The 24,424-nt window shown below is 40.8% G+C and overlaps 12 protein-coding genes across 12 annotated transcripts; 7 read left to right on the forward strand and 5 right to left on the reverse strand. All coding sequences in view use genetic code 12, as the record gives it.

Moving 5' to 3' along the window:
* Window positions 1–768: 768 nt before the first annotated feature.
* DFI1 (Dfi1p) lies at window positions 769–2,720 on the reverse strand (the record flags this gene model as incomplete). Its single annotated transcript, XM_051753636.1, has 2 exons — window positions 769–2,136; window positions 2,688–2,720. The coding sequence occupies 2 exons, from the start codon at window positions 2,718–2,720 to the stop codon at window positions 769–771; spliced, it is 1,401 nt and encodes a 466-aa protein (XP_051607354.1).
* A 1,252-nt stretch (window positions 2,721–3,972) lies between these two features.
* On the forward strand, window positions 3,973–5,778 carry KGF57_004158 (uncharacterized protein; the record flags this gene model as incomplete). The annotated part of the gene is made up of 1 exon (XM_051753638.1): window positions 3,973–5,778. One exon carries the CDS (start codon window positions 3,973–3,975, stop codon window positions 5,776–5,778), a length of 1,806 nt encoding a protein of 601 aa, XP_051607355.1.
* A 235-nt stretch (window positions 5,779–6,013) lies between these two features.
* Window positions 6,014–6,937, forward strand: KGF57_004159 (ubiquinone biosynthesis protein; the record flags this gene model as incomplete). The annotated part of the gene is made up of 1 exon (XM_051753639.1): window positions 6,014–6,937. One exon carries the CDS (start codon window positions 6,014–6,016, stop codon window positions 6,935–6,937), a length of 924 nt encoding a protein of 307 aa, XP_051607356.1.
* A 115-nt stretch (window positions 6,938–7,052) lies between these two features.
* On the reverse strand, window positions 7,053–7,916 carry KGF57_004160 (uncharacterized protein; the record flags this gene model as incomplete). The annotated part of the gene is made up of 1 exon (XM_051753640.1): window positions 7,053–7,916. The coding sequence occupies one exon, from the start codon at window positions 7,914–7,916 to the stop codon at window positions 7,053–7,055; it is 864 nt and encodes a 287-aa protein (XP_051607357.1).
* Window positions 7,917–8,801: 885 nt separating this feature from the next.
* Window positions 8,802–9,965, forward strand: RNH35 (ribonuclease H2 catalytic subunit; the record flags this gene model as incomplete). Its single annotated transcript, XM_051753641.1, has 1 exon — window positions 8,802–9,965. The coding sequence occupies one exon, from the start codon at window positions 8,802–8,804 to the stop codon at window positions 9,963–9,965; it is 1,164 nt and encodes a 387-aa protein (XP_051607358.1).
* A 574-nt stretch (window positions 9,966–10,539) lies between these two features.
* LAT1 (dihydrolipoyllysine-residue acetyltransferase) lies at window positions 10,540–11,979 on the forward strand (the record flags this gene model as incomplete). The annotated part of the gene is made up of 1 exon (XM_051753642.1): window positions 10,540–11,979. The coding sequence occupies one exon, from the start codon at window positions 10,540–10,542 to the stop codon at window positions 11,977–11,979; it is 1,440 nt and encodes a 479-aa protein (XP_051607359.1).
* Window positions 11,980–12,255: 276 nt separating this feature from the next.
* KGF57_004163 (transcription factor TFIIIC subunit) lies at window positions 12,256–14,043 on the forward strand (the record flags this gene model as incomplete). Its single annotated transcript, XM_051753643.1, has 2 exons — window positions 12,256–13,200; window positions 13,402–14,043. The coding sequence occupies 2 exons, from the start codon at window positions 12,256–12,258 to the stop codon at window positions 14,041–14,043; spliced, it is 1,587 nt and encodes a 528-aa protein (XP_051607360.1).
* A 103-nt stretch (window positions 14,044–14,146) lies between these two features.
* Window positions 14,147–16,612, reverse strand: KGF57_004164 (uncharacterized protein; the record flags this gene model as incomplete). Its single annotated transcript, XM_051753644.1, has 1 exon — window positions 14,147–16,612. One exon carries the CDS (start codon window positions 16,610–16,612, stop codon window positions 14,147–14,149), a length of 2,466 nt encoding a protein of 821 aa, XP_051607361.1.
* Window positions 16,613–16,912: 300 nt separating this feature from the next.
* Window positions 16,913–18,502, forward strand: MSK1 (lysine--tRNA ligase; the record flags this gene model as incomplete). Its single annotated transcript, XM_051753645.1, has 1 exon — window positions 16,913–18,502. One exon carries the CDS (start codon window positions 16,913–16,915, stop codon window positions 18,500–18,502), a length of 1,590 nt encoding a protein of 529 aa, XP_051607362.1.
* Window positions 18,503–18,577: 75 nt separating this feature from the next.
* UME1 (Ume1p) lies at window positions 18,578–20,104 on the reverse strand (the record flags this gene model as incomplete). Its single annotated transcript, XM_051753646.1, has 1 exon — window positions 18,578–20,104. The coding sequence occupies one exon, from the start codon at window positions 20,102–20,104 to the stop codon at window positions 18,578–18,580; it is 1,527 nt and encodes a 508-aa protein (XP_051607363.1).
* A 1,474-nt stretch (window positions 20,105–21,578) lies between these two features.
* Window positions 21,579–22,529, forward strand: KGF57_004167 (uncharacterized protein; the record flags this gene model as incomplete). The annotated part of the gene is made up of 1 exon (XM_051753647.1): window positions 21,579–22,529. One exon carries the CDS (start codon window positions 21,579–21,581, stop codon window positions 22,527–22,529), a length of 951 nt encoding a protein of 316 aa, XP_051607364.1.
* Window positions 22,530–23,882: 1,353 nt separating this feature from the next.
* Window positions 23,883–24,188, reverse strand: KGF57_004168 (uncharacterized protein; the record flags this gene model as incomplete). Its single annotated transcript, XM_051753649.1, has 1 exon — window positions 23,883–24,188. One exon carries the CDS (start codon window positions 24,186–24,188, stop codon window positions 23,883–23,885), a length of 306 nt encoding a protein of 101 aa, XP_051607365.1.
* Between the last annotated feature and the right edge of the window lie 236 nt (window positions 24,189–24,424).

Here is a 24,424-nt window from a genome sequence, read left to right on the forward strand (position 1 = left end):
AAATGGATTAGGAAGTCAGAGGCCACAGTCTATCAAAGTCTATTACTGCATCATTGATTTATAGTTAACTTTCGTATATTTGCCAAAGTATGACGATATACAGTAGTATGGCTTATTTTGGGAATTTTAATACTGAGATTGTCTAAATGATCAGCTATGTGTGTATTCCTTAAATTTGATTGGTATCAATAATCTAAATGTAGATGTATGTATTAAAATTGTAATATGATAAGTGATTATTCTCTAGAAAACTATAAAAATGATTTATGTGCATGAAATTGATATATCAATTGGTGAATTGAAAAGGATTTGGTTTTTAATACTCTTTTGTCGAGTACTGATACTAGTTTTGAATGAATAAACGGTGATCTTTTTCAGTATCTGAAAAATATATTTTTCTGATCTTTAGTTAACTTTCGACATCGTCCACAACATTACTACGATCCCAATTCCTTGAAGAAAGTGCAGTGATTTGATAGTATACCCTGCTGTGCATCTGGAGGTGGCTGATGTTTGCCAAGTTTCAAAACGCAGTGTTGTCGCAAGCTCCGCTTTGCTAAAAGGCTTCAGACAGGAAGGAGGTAAAATTGATCAATTTAGTTGGTCTATGCAACTTTGGCCACTACGAACCACTTGTATCTAATCGTTGTAATTATCCATCATAATTGTAACTACTATACTCTATTCAAAAGAAAAGGTTCATATAAAGATACCTCCCTACTCACAAATGGAAACGGCCTGTATCCCCTTCACCCCCTTACTTTCTCTCTAAAAGTTTGAGCCTTGATTAATATTCCTATCTCTAACACCCAACTCACCATTGAAAAACTCATCACTGCCCAATTTTTCATTCTTTCTCCAAAAAGTCCATCCTGCTTCTGGATCACGATTGTTTCTTCTCTTGAGGTAAAACAAAAGTCCAAGAAGTGCAATCGCAATGGCTCCACCTACTCCCACAACTACACCAACGACAATCTTGTTGGTTTGGGATAATCCGCCACCACCGTTGGAGTTCTTGTTGTTGTTGCTGCTGTCGGCATTGCCAGTTTCGGTGGCTTGTGAAGAAACTAATGATGTTTGAGTTACAACTACTGTTTTACCATTTTCGACTGAACTCAACGTTGTTACATGACGCGAGGATGAGGAGGCAGTGTCGTCTGTTTCAGATGATGATGAGGAGGATGACGACGACGACGACGACGACGAGCTGGATTCTGTCTCTGATGTGGTTTCCGGTGCTTCTGTTGATGACGACGAGCTGGATGAGGATTCACCGGTTTCAGAAGCAAACGCGGATGATGACGAGGGTGATGAGCTGCTTGATGAAAACGACGAGGAGCTGGAGCTGGAGCTGTCACTCAGTGTTCCAAACGATGAGCTACTACTAAAGGACGGAGATGATGATGATGATGAGCCAAATGAAGTGGTTGAAGACGATGATGAGAAAGATGGTGAGCTGGATGACGAAAACGACGATGATGACAAGCTTGTTGAAAATGGAAACAGGGATGAAGTTGATGAAGATTGGCTAAATCCAAACGAAGTGCTAAACCCATTATCGCTACTACCGCCAAATCCATCACTAGTTGAATTGTTCTCAGCTCTCTTTTCTTGTCTCTCCTGTTGCTTCCCGTGTTTAGCTTTTTTACTTTTTTTGCCCTTTTTTCCGTGTATACTATGGGAATCCAAAGTTTGTTCAAGATTGTTGTTGTTGTCTTCTGAAATAGAAGTGGTTGTGATTGTAGTAGCAGTGACAAGTGGTGTTGTTGATCCTGAAGCACAAGCGTGAGCAGACATAGTTAAATTTATGTTGGTACTGTTGATGCCGCTGCTATTATGACGGTAGGGTAAGAAGGATTGTAGGCATGAGGAAGATGGCCAGGATATCGATGATAAGGATAGTGGTGTAAAATAAAAGTAGCCCAATGCTAGTAATATAGTGACCAATAACAAGCCTCTCAATTTGGTCTTGTATTGATGTAGTTTTGACTCATGGGTTCTGTTGTTACCAGAGTTGAGTTTGCTGTGGTTGTACTTCTCATTACTTATTGAAGTTGTCATATTAGGTATTGTTAAAACTGCCTTGTATGCGTGAAATCTAATGGGGATCTGAGATCTGGGTCTAGTGGCAGGTATCTATGTCTAAGATCTAATCTGTAGTATGTGATTTTGTTTTTTCTAGTTTACTTTGTAATGAGGCCCGGATGAAGTTATGCCTCGAGTGTGATATGTTTAGTTGAATATGTTGAAGGGGTGTGCTGTGTGCTGTGTGCTGTGTGCTGTGTGCTGTGTGATCGATGGAATGGGTTTGAAATAAAAATGAGTTAACAATTCACTAAAACTTAAGTGTAAATAGGAGAAGTGGTGGTCTGGTGGGGTAGTTAGAGGGTAGTAGATGTGTTGTTATAGAATGAGGTTGTTGATGNTCAAACAGTCTTGGTATTTTGTTTCAGTAGATAATTTGTAATCTATTGATTATGTGTATGTATGTGTGTATGTGTAATTGTGTGTCTTTCTCTCTCTCTCTGTCTCTCTCTCTCTCTTTCTCTCTCTGTTTTATTTTGTTTTTATTTTTATTTTTATTTTTCGTCTCGTCTGTTTTAGTTTTTGTGTTTAATGAACACTTTTGGTCCGTCTTACTTCTGTATGTGTGAGGTAAGATTGCATTATACAATCTTACGACATACATCACATAGATGTATGGAAGCTAAGTCTCTCATTGACTTCTAATATATTCGGCATATGATGAAGATAAAGTCTAACTGGCTTAGTAATTGCCAGTGTGTATGATCCAAACCTAGCTATTTTATGTGGGGCAACTATAGTGCATCAAAACAACTGCACATGTATATATATACATAGAGGTTGTATGTGTGTGCTTTGTAATACACATTACATACAGACATATCATGGTGTATATAACTATTATGTCGGAGTTGTATTAACTACTCTATTCTACTCTATTCTACTCTATTCTACTCTATTCTACTCTATTCTACTCTATTCTATTCTACTCTACTCTATTATATTTTATCTGTTTGTATGTAAGTATATGTATCGATCTGACACGAGATTTGAAATTTTGATTTTTTCTGTTTTTGATTTTCTGCTTTTGTGTTTGTTTGTTTTGACGCGTTTTATTTACTTTAACATCAATCAACCAATTAAAAAGGACAAGCATAACAGAATACAGAGTAGTAATTATGAAGAATATGATAGCATTCCTACACTACTGAGCTTCATAACTCAATTGATTGTCGAAAGAAGAAGACAGCACGTGATGCCACAAGTTAAGACAGAACAGTGTGCGTAGAAGAAGAGGCTCTTTCAAACCTAGATTTAGATCTCTTCATACAGTACCTTCCTTGAATATCGACCTCCCTTGTCGGTTTTTGTAGAAAGGGAGACCTTGCCTTTATAAGACGTCAATTTTTTTGTATCAAGTTTGTTGCAAAACTCAGTTTCAAATATTCCTTCTTTTTTTTTTTTCATGATATGAGCTATAAACTTGCAGCAACGACTCTAATAAATAAAACTACAAAAACAGAGCTATACTAAACTAAAGAAACCTATCAGGGGACAGCAACTTTGAAGCTTCGTTTCTTGTTCAGTAGACATTGTCTCAAAAAGAAAATCGTACTGTAAATGTACCACGTGATAAAGAGTGTTGTAATATGCATATTTACGACATTAACTTTTTGACACACTCAAAAAATATTTCTAGAACAATCTCGAACAAATAAACGTCAAGTTTTTTTGTGTAACTCGAATGACTGCAAAAAAAAAAGAACAAAAGCAAAGCTTCTGTTTCTGCAACATTCGATAACATTCCGTTTAACTCCACAGCAAGTATGAACTCTATATATAAATAAGGAAGGTAAAAAAAACTCTTATTTAACATTCCACTTTTCTTTTTAATCACTAACAAACAATACTCGCCATTAATCTTTTACTTGTCTTCACAAGAAAACCATGTCTTACTACTACACTGCTCAACCTTACGCTGCTAATCCAGTTGATTTAGATTCATTGTTATCTTTGTTGCATCAACAACAATTTAGATCATCACCCCCACCACCACAGAAACAATCGCCAAAATCTCGGTCAGTGCAAGGTTACCCTTCAAACTACTACGCCCCAGCTCAACAACAACACCATCAACGCACCAGACAACAAAGGCAACCACCAAGGAACTCAAGACCCAGAGTTGTGCAGAAATTAGAAACTGAGGATGAATATGTGATCCAGATCTATAAACCATATGGCAATTTCAACAATTACGAGGTCAGAGCCATCAAATTACAACCACCTTTGATTAAATTGATCATTTCTTCACAACAAGATGATTTCAAGATTGATTTCAATTTTAACGTGAACTACATTGATTTGGAGAATATTAATTGGAGATGGTACAAACAGGATAATATCTTGAGTTTAAGCATCCCCAAAAAATTGCATTATATCCATTCGAATTTGAACGATGTCATCAATTGTTTATTTGGTGGCCATAGTTTGGATGGTTTCGATGAACGTCAAAAACAATTGTATTTGGAACATGAGCCTGTACTTGAAGAAGAACAAGAGGACGACGAGGAGGAGAAAGAGGATCATCAAGAAGGAGCACAACATGCGGATGACTATGATCATGATGAGTATGATGATTATGAACTGGGAGATTCGGATGACTCTTCACTTGATGAACATGAAAGATTGGTCCAGGAAGCAATTGACGCATTGATTGAAAAGAAGAAACAAAAGAAGGATGCAAAGAAAACAAACAAGGAGAAGAAGGAAGGAAACAAAGAAAGTGGTGGCGTGAAGAAACAACAGCAGGAGAATGAAGAAGAGGAGAAACAGAAAGCTTTCGAGAAGCAGAGACAGTTGGCACAGGATGCCATTGATGCTGTAATTGAAAAGAAGAAGAAGAAAGCAGAGGAAGAGGAAAGAAAGGCCCAAGAAGAGGCAGAGGCTAAGAGAAAAGCAAAGGCAGAGGCAGAGGCAGAAGCCAAAAGAAAAGCAGAGGCAGAGGCAGAAGCCAAAAGAAAAGCAGAGGCGGAGGCAGAAGCCAAAAGAAAAGCAGAGGCAGAGGCAGAAGCCAAAAGAAAAGCAGAGCTTGAGAAAGCCAGAAAGGAATTTGCATTGAAACAAGAACAAGAACGTCAAAAGATCATACAAGCACAATTGGAGTTGGAAAAATTAGCTAAATTACAAGAAGAGTTGGAAAATCAACATAAAAATGATACCAATGTCGTTGACAAGGAAGAGGAATTGAAACCGGAGATTCTCCAGGAAGAAAACAAGTATCAGCAAGACTCCAATGAATACCAAGACTACTTGAAACATCAACAGGATTTACTCAACCAATTCTTTGGTTTCAATTTGGGTCCAGTTTTAACATCACAGTTGCCATCTGCATTATCATCAAACTCGTCTAATGGATCGCATAAGACACAAGATGACGTGGAGAAGGACAAAACCTCAACCTCAACTTCAACCTCAACTCCAACCTCAACTCCAGCCTCTACCACGACCTCTGCTTCCACGAAGCAAGAAGCACCTTCATCACAAAAACAGGAGCCAGCGGGAAAAGAACAAGTTAAAGTATCAAAGCCCAAACCAGTCAAAAGCAACTCCAATAAGGAAAAACCAGTCAATACTCCAGTACAAAAGATAATCAATGGGTCTACGGATAAACCATTACGCAAACTTCATTCACCTTCTATGGAAGATGTTGAGGATGAAGAGTCAATTTTGTTTAGGAAAAAGTTTGATCACTAGAGAGGTGTGCGATACACATATAGATATGTAATAAACTAATGTAAACGTTGCAACTAAGAATAAACTTGTAGTGTTTAATGCCTGGTGGAATAATACTGGTAGCGTGTAATATACTGATTGATTCACCGCAACCCTAAAAAAATGGCGAAGAAAAAAAAAAAAAAAGACCCTGACTCTCTTTCACCCGATATCACCCCTCCACACAGACCACGCACTCACCCTCTCCCCAGCATTCATGACGAAATCGATTGCTGTATTTGGAGGCAATGGCTTCCTTGGCCGCAAGATATGTGAAGTAGGGATCAACAGAGGATACAATATAACGTCATACTCCCGATCAGGCCAACCCCCACAATCTCCACACCACCAATCTCCACCTGCCACCTGGATCAGTCAAGTATCATGGCAGAAGTGCGACATATTCAACCCACGCGAATCGATACCACCACACAAATTGGGCCAATTTGACACGATTGTCCATTCAATTGGACTCTTGTTTGAAGATGCCCTGTATAAGAAACTGATGAACTCAAACTTTGGCGTGTTGCAGGATGTGCAAAAATTGGCTAATCGAGTTTTGGGTAGTGGAGTGAATCCTATGCAGAAGGATAAGGTGAATCTGAGTTATGAGGCTGTGCAGCGTGATTCTGCAGTTTTGATTGCTGATGAGTACATTGAAGCCAGATTGGATGCATTGAAAGAGGAGGAAGAGAAGAAGAAGAAGAAGAAGAATAAGAATAGCAACAGCGCAGACAGTCCAACTGGTGCTATTGTTGGAAATTATGTCTACATATCAGCTGATCAAAACCCACCAATTGTTCCACAACGCTACATCATCACCAAGCGAGAAGCAGAGTTTGAATTGAGCAATAAACCGCACTTGAGAAGCATATTGATGAGGCCGGGCATAATGTACGAAGAAAAAACAGGCGACACAAACGAACAACACTTTTCCAATAGGGATGTGTTGGTAAAAGGATTAAAGTTGGGTGTCAGTTTGAAAAATGCCGTGTTGGGTGAACAGTTCTTGAGTGGGGTGGTTCGGCCCGTGGTGAGCACTACTCAGGTTGCCAATGCCATTTTTGATAAGTTGGAAGATGGACATTTCAAGGGTGGTGTTGTACCTGTTGAGGAAATTGAACAAAAATCGCATTTTTAAAATGATTGAGCTGACGAGATTAAAAAGTGTTTATGAATTTGAACTTGTATATAATCTATCTACAATATTAATAAAACGGGTGTTTGGGAACGAATTGTCCAAAAGATACTCAACTTCAGACAATGTTCTCTACTTTTTGCATTTTGGTTTTGGATGAGGTTGACGAAGTGGATTCTTCTCCAAGGTTCATTATTTTCTGTTGTAGTGATTTGAGCACATCAACTTCAACTTCATCCAATTCGATATTTTCCGGAACTACTATTGATGTAACTGAGATTGTAATTTGTTTGGCATTGGCCACTTCATCTATTCCTTCCCCAGTCAATGTGAACCGCAGCTGTGTCTTTGATAATGCAGGACCACCTCTACCTTGACCACTCTCATTCTCATTCTCATTCTCATTCCCATTCCCATTCTCATTCCCACTCCCGACAAATGGCGCAACATACAGCTCGTCATCTTTTTTCACCCCCTCAACCTCCTTTTTCTCCTTCTCCCCTTTTTCAACTGGCACTGTTTTCTGTTGTACAATTTTCCCAGCACCCGGACTCCACCAGTACACCGGATACATCCGAACCACATTCCCAGTAATCAAAGCCACGGCAATAATTAACACCGAACTCACCAATTGCACCGGCAAGAACCACCAACTCATCAGTCTCACTTGCTCATCGATACTCGGCAACAACGCACTAGCCCCAGCTGGCGGATGGATCGTATTTGTAATTGCCATGACCACCGAACTCACAGCGACGCTCAATGCACCACTAGCCCAATAATTCAGCCTGCCACCATGACTCAAACTAAACAATTTCTGAATACTCATTCCAATAGTTGAACTTATGAAATGTCCCAACAAGATGTTGCGCGGTTGAGCAAGTGGGACCTGCGACGCATTGAAACACAAGATTGCAGTGGCTCCATACGACGCCAAGATTATGGGTGCGTGATGATGATCAGTGAATACATTGTGGTGCATGAAAATGCCCATTATGAGCGAGAGACCCGAGAACGTGGCAATGAGAATCTCGAGCCATATGAAGTAGTCTGGGGCGGGCTTGTGTGTATGTCTGCGGTAGCCTAGGAAGTGGGATATGACACGGGGTAGTTTAGGAGCTTGGTTGCGGGGGATGTATGGGTCAAGTATAGTGTCGATTGTGAACTTGAACACCATTTTTTCTGCAAGTTTACTGAGTAAGTTTCGGCAGCGAAGGGGGGTTGTGAGATATGTGGGTTGCTGGTATGTGTGTGTGTGTGTGGGTGAACTAGTGGTGAACGGACTTTGATGTTGTTGTGAGTAGATGAGATGATTACTAACTACACAGATGATATTCAGATGTTCCTCCGGATGTTCCCGCGCGACTTTAAAATCTTCTCTGGGAAGAACACTTCTGGGCGGGGTATACTAGGGCCAAGTTATGAGTAGTAAGGTACACAGGACCAATTTAAAAGAGAGAGAGAGAGAGAGAGAGAGAGAAGTAGAAGAAGAAGAGATTTTCTTCTGTGTTTGAGAACTGGACTGCAATTTTAGTAGTCGAAGTCTCTTCAAAGGGGAAGATGATGAGATCTTTTCCCGTTCTTCAACATGCAAGCCACTTTCAAAGCAAACTAATACTGTACTTGCTCTGGAATGCTCGGAGGAGAGCCAGACGCGTGTTGGTTCTTGATACTTAGATTAAGACTCATAAGACTCTGTTGTGTATGGCTATCACGTGCAAAGAAAAGGTTTTGGTGAAAAGAGAGAGAGAGAGACGCGATTTGTTTACATACGGTTTTGCATGTCTCTCTCGTCTTCAGCATTTACAGTTGATAGAGAACCACTACCACTCTATTAACTAACCAAGGCAAAAACTAGTCTTTTTACATGTCACTCGCGGCTATACAACCTACTTCAACTACAGGAGCAATAGCTTCAAGCTTGAAACGTGAGTTAGCTGAAGTTGAACAAGATCAGACAACAGCACAAGCAGATGGAGAAAAGCTTAGCTCAGCTACTGTCGAGGATGAGACTGTTTTAGTGAATGAGGACAATACAACCCCACCTGCCTCTAAGAAAGCTAAACTAGACACACCTACATCATGGACACCACCGTCAATCACTAGTATATCTGATTTTAAAGACTTCAAATCATCAACCTACATTTCCGAAATTCCTCTAGAAATAGCTCAATCACCGACAAAACCAGTGGTCATAGGTATTGACGAAGCAGGTAGAGGCCCAGTTTTAGGTCCAATGGTGTACGGTCTCGCCTACTCCTTGAAGGAGTTTTCAAACAAACTACAAAAGACGTATGGATTTGCTGACTCGAAACAGTTGACTGACGATAAACGACAGCTGTTATTTCGAATGATTGAGGATGTTGACCTGCACGAGTTGAACAAACATATTGGATGGGCTACTACAACCATGACGGCAAAGGACATATCTCTGGGGATGTTACGTTCAGTACATGGAATAGGGGCATACAATTTGAATGAACAAGCACATGATGCCACCATCAACTTGATCAAACTGATTATTGCTCAGGGAGTTAACGTGACTGAAATATACGTTGATACAGTGGGTCCACCGATCTCATATCAAGCCAAATTGAAGAAACATTTTCCTGCAGTTGATATCACGGTTGCCAAAAAGGCCGATAGCATATACCCCATTGTGTCAACCGCATCAGTAGTTGCCAAAGTGACTAGAGATTTGAATATCCGCCATTACAATGCTAATTTGCCCTTGTTGCAGAACCACAAATTGGGGTCGGGGTATCCTAGCGATCCAAACACCAGCTACTGGTTGAATCACAATGTTGACCCTGTGTTTGGATGGTGTTTTGGGTTTATACGATTTTCATGGCAGACGGCAAAGGATGCATTGGTTAGACATGGCGCTGTTGAGGTAATTTACCTGGACGATTGTGTCAAGGAAAAGGGGTACAAGAAGGATGTCTCGGAGATGTTTGTTGGTAATAAAGCTAGTGGTGCTGGAAGGATAAACAAGAGATTGTTTAATAGTGATGACGTGAACTTGCTTTGATTTGGGACGTGCTTAGTAGATGAATAGATTTTACCTTCTTTGTCTGTTTGATTGTGTAGGTATAGAGTTCAGTAAAATGTCTAGATATATCTTGGAGAGAATATTGGTATCGACGGAGATATACTTCCGCATATGTTGAGCTTGTCTGTATTTTTTTTTTCTTCGGAGAACATTGATGCGCAACTTAAAACACTTCATCGGACTTTTAATACCGGAGAGATATACTCATGCACAGAGCACATGCTTGTTCCAATTGCTCTTTCTCTAAATGTGGCTACTTCTGTTCAGATCCAAGTCTGCGATGGAGATGTATTGGTTGACAAGACCAATAGAGAGAGAGACAGAGAGGTAGAAAGCAAATGTAAATGAGTGAGAGAGAGAGAGAGAGAGAGAGACAAGTTTTGAGTAACACAGAAAGACCACAAACAACCGGGAAGTGTGAGAGAGAGAACAACCCAAAAAAAAAAATCATCATCATCATCAACTCTCAGTCTCAACTTTTCATCTCTTTTCACGGAGCAGTAATCTTATAACACGTACCTATTCCTATCAATTAGACCTTCCATCACTCCCAATGTCTGCTGCTTTACTTGCTGTGTCTAGGTCGGCAATGGCCTTGCGTACTGCTGCCGTTACAACACCAGTCTCACTCAAAACTACATCATTCTTAACTTTAGCTAGACTTTACTCATCAGGCAAATTTCCACCACACACAGTTATCCACATGCCAGCGTTGTCTCCAACCATGACATCTGGTGGCATTTTGGAATGGACCAAGAAAGTTGGTGATGAGTTGACTCCGGGTGAACCAATTGCCGAAATCGAAACTGATAAAGCATCGATGGATTTCGAATTCCAAGAGGAAGGTTATTTGGCCAAGATTTTGAAAGATGCCGGATCTAAGGATGTCCCAGTTGGAGAACCAATTGCTGTTTATGTCGAAGATGCTGGTGAAGTTGATGCATTTGAAAACTTCACTGCTGCTGACGCCGGTGAAGCACCAAAGCAACCAGCACCTGAAAAGGAAGAGGAGTCAAAACCAAAAGAAGAAGAACAAGACAAGAAGGAGGAGCAACCAAAAAAGACCGAATCCAAGCCATCTTCATCTTCATCCGCCTCTGGTAAACCACCAGGAAGAATCTTTGCATCTCCATTGGCCAAAACTATTGCTTTAGAAAAGGGTATTTCTTTGAAACTGGTTAAAGGTACTGGTCCACATGGAAGAATTGTTGCTGAAGATCTCAAAGGACTTGAGCCAGCACAAGCCGCTGCTGGCGCCTCAGCTACCACCACTGTTGCTCCATCTGGCACCACTTATGAAGATATCCCATTAACCAGCATGAGAAAGACCATTGCCACCAGATTATTGCAATCCACTCAACAATCACCAACTTATATCATTCAATCGCAGATTTCAGTTTCAAAGTTGTTGAAGTTGCGTGCATCATTAAATGCCTCTGCCCAAGATAGATACAAGTTATCAGTGAATGATCTTTTAATCAAAGCTATCGCTGTTGCTTCAGTTAGAGTGCCACAAGTCAATTCCGCTTGGTTGGGTGATCAAGGCGTTATTAGACAATACAAGAATGTTGATGTGTCAGTTGCTGTTGCTACTCCAACTGGTTTAATTACTCCAATCGTTAAGGATGCTCACAACAAGAGATTGTCTGCCATCTCAAATGAGGTAAAGGATTTGGGTAAAAGAGCCAAGATTGGTAAATTGAACCCAGAAGAATACCAAGGAGGTACCATTTGTATTTCAAACTTGGGTATGAACCATGCTGTCACTGCTTTCACTTCAATCATTAACCCACCACAATCTGCCATCGTTGCCATTGGAACAACTGAAAAGAAGGCTGTGCCTAGCGACGTAAATGAACAAGGCTTCATCTTTGATGATGTCTTGACCATCACTGGTACTTTTGACCACAGAGTTGTCGATGGAGCTCTTGGAGGTGAATGGATTAAAGAGTTGAAGAGAATCGTTGAAAATCCATTAGAAATGTTGGTCTGAGAGTGGGCAACAACGATAAAGACATACTATCCGTATACTAAATAAGAAAAGAAACACCTTGTTATGGGAAATTTCATTTATTGTAGCAGTCATGTAGAAGATATTTCTGTGGAAGGCTCGTGGGAGAAATATTTTGCTTGAGCAAAACTGCGCTCGCGAGAGGCAAAAAAAAGAAAATTTGGTCTCCTTGAAGGCACCAAACAACAACAACAACAACGACAATAGCGAGGCTTCTCTCACCACCAATTAACTCCCTAAGTCCCCCTTCCCTTCACAATGACAATCAAGGAAATTTATATTGCCAGACATGGGTACCGTATGAACTGGCTACCACCACCACATCCACCTAACCCCACAGGTGTTCCCAGCGACCCACCATTGGCACCTCATGGTGTTGATCAAGCCAAAGAGTTGGCAGCATTCTTGTCATCACTACCCACCAAAGACCAGCCGCAGTTCATCATGACCTCCCCGTTTTATAGATGTGTTGAGACTGCTCAACCTATTGCCCAAACTTTGGATTTGAAAGTCCATTTGGATAGGGGTGTAGGCGAATGGTTCAAAAAGGGCAGGAAGATTGTGCCTGAGCCAGCTGATTATGGTGACTTGACAAAATTTTTCAGCCAAGTGTTGGATAAAGAAGAAGTTTGGCCAAGGGATAGATTGGGGGTTGTGCCTAATCTTGAAGGTGAAACTGGTGAAGAAATTTATTCCAGAGCTACGCAATTTTGGCACAAGTTTATCCCCATTTTCGAAAAAGAGTATCCTGACATTGAAAACATCTTGATTGTGACCCATGCCGCAACAAAGATTGCCTTGGGAAGTGTCTTGTTGAAGTTGGGATCGGTCACTAGTCCCATTGATGGAGAAGAAACCATGTTGCGTGCTGGTGCTTGTTCACTTTCGAAATATGTGCGGATTACTGATGATGCCAACGACTTTGATTGGAAGCTTGTCATGAATGGTAATTGCGAGTTTTTGACGAAGGGAGAAGAGATGAATTGGGATTTCACAACTGGTGTTGAGGCTGGGTCTGCTGAGGATATTGCTAGGAGGAAGAAAGAAGCAGAAGCAAAGGAAAAACAGCAGCAACTGCAACTGCAAGAAGAGGGACCACGTGGCGGAAATGGCAAGAAATCTAGCACTGGGTTAGAAGGAGAGGTTCCTGTGACAGAGGCGGCTACTGGTGTCAGTGAAACCGACAATATGGATGAATATGAGGTACGTANGGGTTTTGGGGGAGGGTTTTTTTTTTTTTTTTTTTTTTTTTTTTTTTTTGTTAACTGGGCCCTTTCAGTCCATTTACCATCCATTTAGAGTCAATTTAGAGTCCGTTTAATAGATAATTTCAAACATTTGCGATCGAAAGCACTCAATTGTTACACAAAAGACTCTTTATACTAACATTTGGCCGTATTCTAGACATTTTACATAACGGTGGATTTGCCAAATGTACCGAAAAGGATAGACGAAGAGGATTTCACCATTGATAGAAGCAAGACTAGGAAAACGCCACGATTCAAGCACAATGTGTTGAAACCATCTGCACGTTTGCAAATGACTAGTTTAGGCGATGAATCGCCCTTGGTCAAGATATCAAACAATACGTCCAATACACCAAATGCATCCCATGGTGTTGCTGTTGTAGCTAGAGACATATCCCATCAATCAACAGCAACAACAGTAACAGGTACCTCGGAAGGAAGGAGCAGCAAAGCTGGCAAACAAAACAATTCAATTATTGATGCTTCTACATTAATCGATGGACGAATTTTCGAAACTAACTGGCATAAATTGACTGGATCTGAATTGATTTTTGATGACTATGGTGAATTGATTGGGCGAGTAAAGGAACATTTGACATGCAATGATAAAGTAAAATTCACTCCTATCAAAAAAACGCTGTATAACGATGGTGTGCTGGTTGACTTTGTTGATTTCGAAGAGGAGGACCCCATTGGTGATGATTCTACCGTTAAGAAATCTGACAGAAACTCCAACCTGAAACCAAGTCCATTTTTGAGAAACGCAATTAAGGTTGCAAAAAGAAAAGAGTATTCCTAGAAGTTGCTGGTGTTTGCTGTCCAAATAAAGTCTATTGTGAAGTTTCTTTTTTAAAAAAAAAGAAAAAGAAAATTGGAAAATCTATATGTGCTGTAGTTTTGGCTCATTTCTTTGATGTCACAACACGCTGTATATGATCCATAAACAGTTGCAAATTCACATCGTCAGTGAAAACATCCGACCGGTCACCCCATCCATAGAAATGATTGACATTGGTGGCATAACTAGTGCTGGGATTCAATTTCGCCATCAAAAACCGTGCCTGTGACCCACCCTCATCACAATCGATGAATCGAGGCAATGGGAAACGATCAACTAGCAACAGCATTGCTTCTCTCTTGGGTGCTTCTAAAAACTCCTTGAAATATGCATACTCTTCTTGTTCGTGAAACCCGGCTTTTCTCCATTGGGCAATTTGAGAACCGTGATGAATAAGAATTTGGAAAAATGTGTCAAGGAGTAGGATTTTCGTTTTGCCCAAGCTTGCTGAGTCAAGCAACACTGGTTCGGGTTCATTGGCAATTTCTTCACCGGTTTCTTCATCAATGGCAGCCGACCCCCAAGTGTTGATATCGTATGATAATAATGTGGGTTGGATCATGAGTAATGAGTTGGCCAAATCTTCATGCATAAATACATGTCGCACAAAGCTTGTCTCATCGGGTGAGCTATTGAAAACATTGATGAATGGCGATCTCCGTAAATGGAACATGAATTGAGGAAATAGTGAGTAAGTAGTTGATAGTCTAAATGAATCCATAGCACCAATTTGATACACGGCAAATCTAGTACAGAAGTCAATCAACACCTGATCTAATTGTTTACTCAAAGCTGTCCCGCTAATGAATTTCTTGTGCAAGTCAGTTTGCAACTTTTTCACGGCGTCACGAGCCACAAGCACCAATGCTGCTTCTTGGTCAAAACCAGCTTCCAATTGAGCACTATCCGAATCGAGGATAATGTTGATGGGCACAGTAGTCACTCGAAGTCTCATCTCGCCACTGGGGTGTTGGTAATGGAACAAGAATTGGATAAAAGTAGCAGCGTTATTAGTGTGTAGATTGTCCAATTTTTCAAAATAAACGGCGTAGGTGGATCTTGGATCAACACTACACAATTTCCAACTATTGCTCTTGCCTTCTCCAACTTCGCGTTCACTAATCATTCGCTCATTGGCACTAACAGTTTTATTAAATGGCAATGCACTTGCATTTCCAATTAAGCCTTCAATTTTCAAATCCTGACAAACTTTGACTTCCAACGTTGAATTGAACCCCATATCAAGCCACTCATTGTTGATTTCTTGTTTTTTGAAAAATCTAGCAAAACTCTGTTTGAAAATTGCCGTACTGACCGAATCGGTCATGACAATGACTCCACCAGTCTTGGTGCAAACCTCATCCATTTCAAACAATCCAACTTGATCATAACTTCCAATGAACAAGTCACAACTGAGGCCCAAAGTAACCAACAGTTTCGCAATTTTGGAATAAAATGTCTTGGCTTCTTTGTATAATGAGGTATCACTCCTGGCTTTTGAAGAAGTTGTTGGTGCTTTGATCAAACTCGACTGTTCTTTTAAAATATCGTGGTGGGATCTCATGGGGATTTTCAATGCAGTATCAACAATCTTGCCTGGTCCCATTGTACATACTCCGGCAACAAACACCATCAAATGGCCACCAGTCAAATGATTGTCGCCCAATATACTCTTTAATAGCAATGTAGATACGTTTATGGCTGCCCCCGTGGCTCTGGACGGACGGTCACTATACTCACCATGCGGGAAAGAATTTGGGACAAGATTTTCAATGATATTGGTCAACTCATATTCAGCTAGACTCAATGGTTGTAGGAACCGTCTAGCTGCGTGCCCAATCAAATGCTCGTAATTGTTTCCGTTGTTGCCACCGTGTGCACCCAGAGCATGTAGTAAACCGGCATTGCTAATACCACTGCCCAGCAATCCCAAACCCTGCTGAATCTGTTCTAGATTGTACGTCTTGTTTCCATTAAATGTGTAACTTACATCACCATTGGAAGTGAGGTCATGAATCTTGACATGTTTGCCAAAAGATACGAACCCAACTAATGCATTCTCCGGTAATAAGCTCAAAGACAAAACCAAACTTTCTTTCAATTTGGCAAATTCAGCTTCGACATCATCACCTTCAAAGCAAGTATCAACAACATAGAAAAATACAGGTGGTAATGAGCTTTGTCTCCCTGTTTCATACTCCACAGTAGTCAAGTTCCCATCCAATGCCGGTGGCAATAGTGGCGTTATTCCGTCTTCTGCAACCAACTGTGGCAATTGATTAGCTACGTTACAGAATTGACATGACCAAGTACCTTTGTTTACTGTGGCATATGGATTCAATATTGAACGACATGATCGGCACGTGATTAAGCTTGTTCTGTCTAGTACTGGGATATCACTTTTATCATTTAAGGGGGTGTATAGTGCTCCCAACGGTATGACGTTTCGTTGATGTTGCAATTTCGATTTCGGTACCGAAGACCACGACAATCGTACACCGTCTATGTCTTCTCTAGTTTCAAAATCCATGACCTGGGTTGTAGAGTTTGAAGACGGAAGGGAGAGTTTATAGATTTAGATCTCTCTGATATGACAGGAATGACAAATGACTCTGCGGTATCTGTTTTCCAAGCCGGTGTTTTTGCTCAATCAATTGCTCTGCGATGGGAAGTTTTTCGTGTCGTGAGACCGATACTGCGCGAAAGTTGGCAAATAGAAAAAAAAAAAAAATAGAAGTACCTCGGCATTGGTGACTTTTCAGATCCCATCAACACATTCCACCTATAACTATAATCTCCTTATCCGACTCATACTTCCTGTTCCCTAGTCATGCGGCGACATACTCAATTACTAAGCAGATGCATCAACACTTTCAAAGTGCGATTTTCCACAACTTCCATTTCCCGTGCAGACACATCGGATCTCACATACGATTCAAGAGCACACGAAATCGCATCTACTGCAAAGGGAGGACGCGACAGATACTACCCACGAATCTCATCTATACGAGAAAGGAGTAGCAATGGATCTGTTATGCGTGTCCCTGCGTTTCGTAAACATTTTGATCATACTGATTTTAGCTCCCTTGCCAACAATCGACTCGATGAGGACTACATTGTTGAAGGACGAATACTAGGCGTTCGAAAAGCTGGCAAAGGAATGTACTTTTTTGATTTAGAACAAGACAATACCCGATTGCAAATCATGGCTACAAACAAACTCACGCAAATGGAGATTGACAAGTTCAATCAAATGCATGGTTGGTTCAAACCTGGTGATTATATCAGCTGTACGGGGTACGCGTCAAGAACAAAAACTGGTGAGCTTACATTGAAGGCTAATAAGCCAATTGAACTATTGACACCTTGTTTGCTTAAAATGCCCAATAAATTGGTCGACAAAGGAATCATCAACAATAACAGAGTACTCAACTACTTGGTCAACCCTGCCTCCAAACAACCCATAATTATCAAATCGAAAATCATCCAGTGTATTCGACAATTTTTAATCCAGCGGGATTTCTTGGAGGTGCAAACTCCCATATTGAGCAATGAAGGAACCGGTGCTAATGCGAATCCATTCAAGACAAAATTCAAAGACACGGAAATTCAGTTGAGAGTGGCACCAGAATTGTGGTTGAAGAAATTGGTGATTGGGGGGTTTGATAAAGTGTTTGAAATTGGTAATAATTTCCGTAATGAAGGGATTGACCAAACGCATAATCCCGAGTTTACATCGTGTGAGTTTTATCAAGCTTACACGAGTTTGGAAGAGTTGATGCAATTGACGGAAGATATGTTGATGGAGATTTTCAAGACATTTGGTATCACGATTCCTAATGGTGCAAGCTTTCCTAAATACGAGTTTTTACCAACTTTGGAATCCACCACTGGTGAACCGCTTGATGACTTATCCTTTGATGGGATTTTAAAATATTACAATCGTCTCAATTTACCAATCCCGCAAGGTGCCAATCCAACAAGCTTACTAAATAACCTAAGTGAAACATTGCTAGAATCATTAAGTGTCACAAAACACCCAAACACACCAGTGTTTATCTACAATCAACCAGAGATTCTATCGCCCTTGGCGAAATCATCCGTGGTAAATAACATCCCCATATCTTCACGATTTGAACTATTCATCAATGGTAAAGAGTTTGTCAATGCGTATGAGGAAGAGAATGATCCACAACAACAGTTTGACAAATTTAGACAACAGCAAGAAAATAAGCGGGAGTATGGCGATGATGAAATGTTGATACCTGATTGGAACTATGTTCAGACGATGAAATTGGGATTACCACCAACTGGTGGGTGGGGAATCGGAATTGATCGATTGGCAATGTTCATCAGTGGAGTTGAAAGGATTGACAGTGTGTTGCCGTTTGGAAATTTGAGAGATGTTTTGAAGCAGTAGAATATGTGTACATAGATGGGTGTGAAACACTCTTTTAATAATACAACACAATACAGTAAAACACAGGCTATTTGATCAATCTGTCATTTCGACATCTTGCGACAGAGGCACCTCTTTATCTTTGGATGGCTTCAGAGCGTCTACTTCAGACTCAGCTTCAGAGCTCTTTTCTTTGTCAACTTTGTCGTGCTCTTTCTCTTTGCTCTCTTCTTGTGCTTCTTCCTGTTCCTGTTCCTGTTCCTGTTCCTGATCCCCTTCTTCTTTTTCTTTTTCTTTTTCTTCCTCCTCCTCCTCCTCCTCCTCCTCCTCTTCCTCCACTGACAATGTTTTCGGTTTCCAAATCTCTAATAATCGATCATTACCCACACTGGCAAACAAACTAGGAACTGTTGGATGGACCGAAAAGTCATTTATTCTTCCAACATGTCCACCGTGTACATATTGCAAACAAGGATCAGGTTTACTAGCTTGCTGAGTTTTCCTTTTCGTAGTCTCAGCCGCTGATGCGCCACTTGAACTAGTTTCGGGATAAGTATAATCTTCCTCCAAATTATCCAAATTCCAAAACAAAATACGCGAATCTAATCCACACGAGATTATAGTCAGTGGTGACCAAGGATCCCACTTCAATTGTCTAATTGCGGCATTGTGCCCAAACAACTTTCTAAATGGTTCTTTGTAATTTCTTATATCGTACAACGAAACCACATTATCTTTCCCAGCAGTGGCATAGAGTGTATTAATTTGTGGATGGAATTCAATGCAATTTTGAATAAGCTTGTTTTCCAATTTGATAACTGGGTTAGTGTCACCAATGGAAGGTGCTCTCAAATCGTGAAATTGTGTAGTTGAATCATCACTAACTGAACCAAAGATGTTTACATCACTAGTTGAAATGTCGTTGATTGCTCCATGGTGCGATTTGAATAATTGTATCGGAGTCGATGGTTTATCGAGTTGCCACAATGCAATTTGAGAATCAAGCCCACCAGATAAAAATTTCTCGTTAGTGGATTCACCAGCACCACCAGCACCGCTTCCACCATTCTTGATCCAATCCAAAGCAAAACCCAGTTGCTTGTGATACTTGTAGTCAACAACTTTGTCACTGGATAAATTGTACGCATGGATGATTCCATCGCCGTTAAAAGACAATGCCGTCGACCCATCAGGTGACAATTTCAAAGCATTAGCCACCGAATTTTGTTTCCACTTTGTCAATATTTTGAAATTAGAAGTGTCAATGCCGTCAGGTGGAATATCGATACCACCACCACCACCACTAGTACTACTGTTAGCAGCCAAAGTGGCAGGCAAAGTAATGGATGCCAACTCTAACGAGTTATCCAAAACATTGATTGTATTTGAACTTCGTAGAAATTGAACTTCGATGCCATTTCCATCATGTGTTTTTTGATACTTGGGCAACCACTGTACAATAGTAGAAGGGTGATCCAAGGCAAAAGTATGGATTAAATCGTAAAGTAAGGGGACTGTCTTTTTCCATATTTTGAATTCCTCATTGGTGATCTTTGCCTGAAGTTGTTCATTCTGGGCAATTTCCTTTTCGGCTTGGGCCCATTCGTTGGTTGGTGATGGCATAGATATAATTCTTCTTTCTGGTAGAGTAGATGTGAGTATGAGTCTGTTCAAGTTCTGCTCTAGTTTGAGATGGTATTTACTTTTAGCTCTGGAATAAATGCCCTGCAATTAGGATTGGAAATTTCTGCTTTTGGTTTCTAGTTTGAAGTCTCAGTTTCTCTCTCTCTCTCTCTCTCTTCTGCACTCTTTTCTTTTGTCAATTTTACAAAACATGCGACAATGAATATTTATGCGACATTAACCCGCCCTGACCCTCATTGCTTAATTTCCACATTCTTGAATTGCAGAATAAACCACATTTGAAATCGATATGTGCAAGACTCGATGGGATGCAGGACAATTGAAATTGATTGGTATTGTTTCGTTATAAATGAAACCACCTCACATTTTCTAGTAGAGTTAGACGTATCGCATTTCATGACAGAAGCTTGACTACGAATATTGCCAGGTTGAGTTTGAAAGGCCATCGTTTGTCTTCTCATCACCATCTGTCAAGCTTGACCTTAACCTCAGATTATGCATCTTTTTGACAGAATACTCGAACTCAAGACACCTTGTTTTATCTAGGCGTCACACCGTGGCCACGTTGAGAACAATAGGTAGGATGCCACTCCCATCTAAGCTCCCACCCCCCCTCAATCTTACATTCCCACATCCACTCACACACTTAACCTCAACTTTAACAATGAAGCCACGCTAAGCACACTTCAAGAGTGGTCTTCACCCAAACTTACCTATCAAGTGGGAAGCCATTGTCAAGCATTATCGCACTTTTAAACTACAGAATGAACAACTAAAATGTGGACATATCGAGGTTGCGAGGTATGTCACGCGGGCAAAGGTGCAGCTGTTTGGCCCATAACCAGGGCTGCACCGGAACGCGCGAGCAAAGGAGATTTACAATGACAAAGAGCCCCAATGTCCGATACACTACTTTCGCAAAACGTTGAAAATTGCTGACGGAGTTGTGATTGACAAATCTGACCGCTTGTTCATAGTCATAACCATAGAGGACTAGACTATTGGTCTTGGACCAGCTTGCAGTGGCTCCAAGTCATCATCTAGCAGCACTAGCATGCTTCACGTGTTGATACGCGCTACCACCACTGTTATCTTAAACAATACTACNAGCATGCTTCACGTGTTGATACGCGCTACCACCACTGTTATCTTAATCAATACTATTACCACAACAACATACCCATAGCTGGTACAAGAGCAGATAGGAATCAAGGGAGGCGGGAGCTTGTTCCTAGTGACACTGAAATGCCACCCTCATTCAAGCACAAATTGCAGCTGTCATGGATCAATGTTGTGTTCTGTATACTCACCCTGCTGGAATATCAAAAAAACAAAAAACAAAAAAAAAGAAATATCGAGGGAATTGTGTCTCACACAAAAATTGCAAAATTGCACCCACAAATTTTTACTTGATGTCCCTTTCTTCTCCTCACCTACCACCAATCGAATTACCATGCGTTTAGACAAGCCATTAAGTTTATTTAAGCGTGCCTCAACTGAGAACCCCGGTGAAGTTGTTGCCGAGAGCGGCGGGGGTTCACCAGTTGGATTTGATTCGATTCCAGCTTCCAAAAGAGAAGCTATCAGAATGAAACTCGGACTTGTTTTCAAATGGAAACTAAGTAAAGAGAAACAAGAATGTGGTGTTCATTCAACTACTGGGTTGGTGCCAGCTTCCCAAGTAGCTACCTTATCACGTCAAATTGGTTTACCAGAGAGTGTGGAGAGTGTTGGTAACGATGACAGGTTGGGACATTTGTCTGATGAGCAGGATACTCAGAAGGCAGCAGTCAGTGATTTGGTTGAGTTCTTTGATGAGCAGACAGTGCAGTTGAGCTTGTTTTTGAAGAGTGTGCAGAGAAAGACAAGTGTGTTTGGATGGAAACTCAACAAGATGCTCAGAACTAAATCATTGAAGAGATTATTGAGGGTGCAGATGAAAATGAAGAAAGCGTTGCAGAATGCACAGAGCAGCAAAGACATGTTGTCCAGGTTGAGAAAGAACATGAAGGCTTACAAGAGCGCACTTGAATTGCATGAAAAGTGTACTCTGGTTGAAGGATTTGACAAGATGTGTTTCATGTTCTGTGACGAGCACAAGAACAAGTTGTCTTTCAACCAAGTTGATGTTTTGAATGTTGTTTTTGGACAGAGACATGCCAAACATGAATTTGTGACGCTTATGCAAAGATTGTTAGACTTGCCCTCAATAAGGAATGTTGTTGGTGTTGAAAAGGTGCAGGAGTTGTTGAGCTCGTTTGAAGTTTTGACAACACTTGAACCGAGTGAGAACGATGTTGATGTTGATGAGGAGACGTTGACTGAGGAAGACAGGAGTAGTGTCAGTCGAGACGAGCCAATGCCAGTTTTGCCAGATTTGCCANTCAGTCGAGACGGTCAGTAGCAGGTTACAGCCAAGGATCAGTGGACTGCATTGCCTTGTAGATAATTTGGAGCTCTTAATTAAGAATATTTCTGAAATGAGAAATTGAGTGGGAACTTGAATCCCTATTTATATACGTTTTTGAGTACGCTTCGCACAAGGGGGGGTAAAAACCACATGAGTCCAGTGTCAACAAAGCTCCCTTTCATTTCAACACATCACACCACATTCAGAAAAAGCATGACCATATTGATATGACCACACCATTACTATATTCCCCGCTCAAGTTTCTGAGTGTGTGGGATACACGTGACTTTTTGAACACACGAGGGATGCCAATGATCACTTGAATTACTATGCGTCAAATAGATTCAGTAATGAATGTCCGTGGTTGTCATGCCAACACATAACCACATTTCTATAAAGCATGACCATAACTAAACTTATTGTCTTTCTACTGTATTCAATCCAAGTACCTTCTAAACACATGAAAAAAAGTTCTATTAAAGATTCCTTGAATTCCCATACTTCAACAGTGTTATCATTACGTGCCTGATAGGAGACACTCCATCCCAAGTGGAGATGAGCGTGAAGCTCGGTCAGTTTTCTTGCAAAGCCATCGAAGAAGACCAATCCACAAGAGCATTTGCTTCAATTGCCACTTCAATATAGTGTAAAGAGTGGTAAGAGCAAGAAGGGGGAGGGGCGCCAGAGAGATCAAAAACTACACCACCAAGGGCTCCACGGTTACTGGTATAATAAACAAAAAACACACAGCAAATGCAAAAAATCAACACTGTCACAACTTGACAGCAAAATGATAGCATAACACACATACTCAACCCAGACATTCACAACTTGAGAAACCCAACAAGAAACCACCAACAGCAACTTTCTTCTTTTGACTTTGTGCCGAATTCATTGAGGAGAATTAGCAGGTTGCACCGAACGCAGTCACGAAGGCATGCGTTAATACCAAAGTGTGATTTGGTACTGCGGTGTTTGTTAACTAAATCCCCTCTTGCAACTTCAAAACAACGACACTTTTCATGACAACAAACTATTCAAATGGCTGAAGTGGCCAGACATACATCCAAGCAGTCCATTCTCGTGCCACTTCATCATACAACTGATCAAACTTCAATCACGGCTTTGTGTTGTGTTCATTGAGGAAAAAATCGCGAGCACCACTGGAACGCAGTCTCAAAAAAGGCATGCGTTAATACCAAAGTAAGTGTGATTTGGTATCCCAGTTTTTCCCGACAAAAATTCCCTCCTTGCATTATTGGTTGTCTCATCACAACATCAAAACCGATTCACAACCTGACTCAGTTATATTACTTGTTTGCCATTGTGTTTCATTGCCATTATGTCTCAAGAAGATTTAGGCCGAGTGACTCTTTGGTAAGTCTTTGGACGCTCCTCCTCTTTCTTGAGCTTTGGAGCGTCCAATATGATGCATGACTTGCATCTTCTCAATCCCGTCCCTTCTTCAATTTCCATCGTTGGTTTCTTCAAAACAGATTTCAAGTTCTCATTGCACTTCATCGTGTTTGGTTTCTTCAATTTGAGCTTTCTCAAGCACTTATTCCAAAACGAGTGCTTCTCCTTCGGTATTGGTTCACGCTTGACAATCTCCATCGGTTGCCACACTGAGTTCATTGACATCAAGCTCTTCATGTCGATGNAAGTGTCTCAAGAAGATTTGGGTCGAGTGACTCTTTGGTAAGTCTTTGGACGCTCGTCCTCTTTCTTGAGCTTTGGAGCGTCCAATATGATGCAAGACTTGCATCTTCTCAACCCTGTTCCTTCTTCAATTTCCATCGTTGGTTTCTTCAAGACCGATTTCAAGTTCTCATCACACTTCATCGTGTTTTGTTTCTTCAACTTGAGCTTTCTCAAGCACTTATTCCAAA

Source organism: Candida theae (genome assembly GCF_024610275.1).
Source record: "Candida theae strain CBS 12239 chromosome Unknown scaffold87, whole genome shotgun sequence".
In the NCBI taxonomy this organism is placed as follows: domain Eukaryota; kingdom Fungi; phylum Ascomycota; class Pichiomycetes; order Serinales; family Debaryomycetaceae; genus Lodderomyces; species Lodderomyces theae.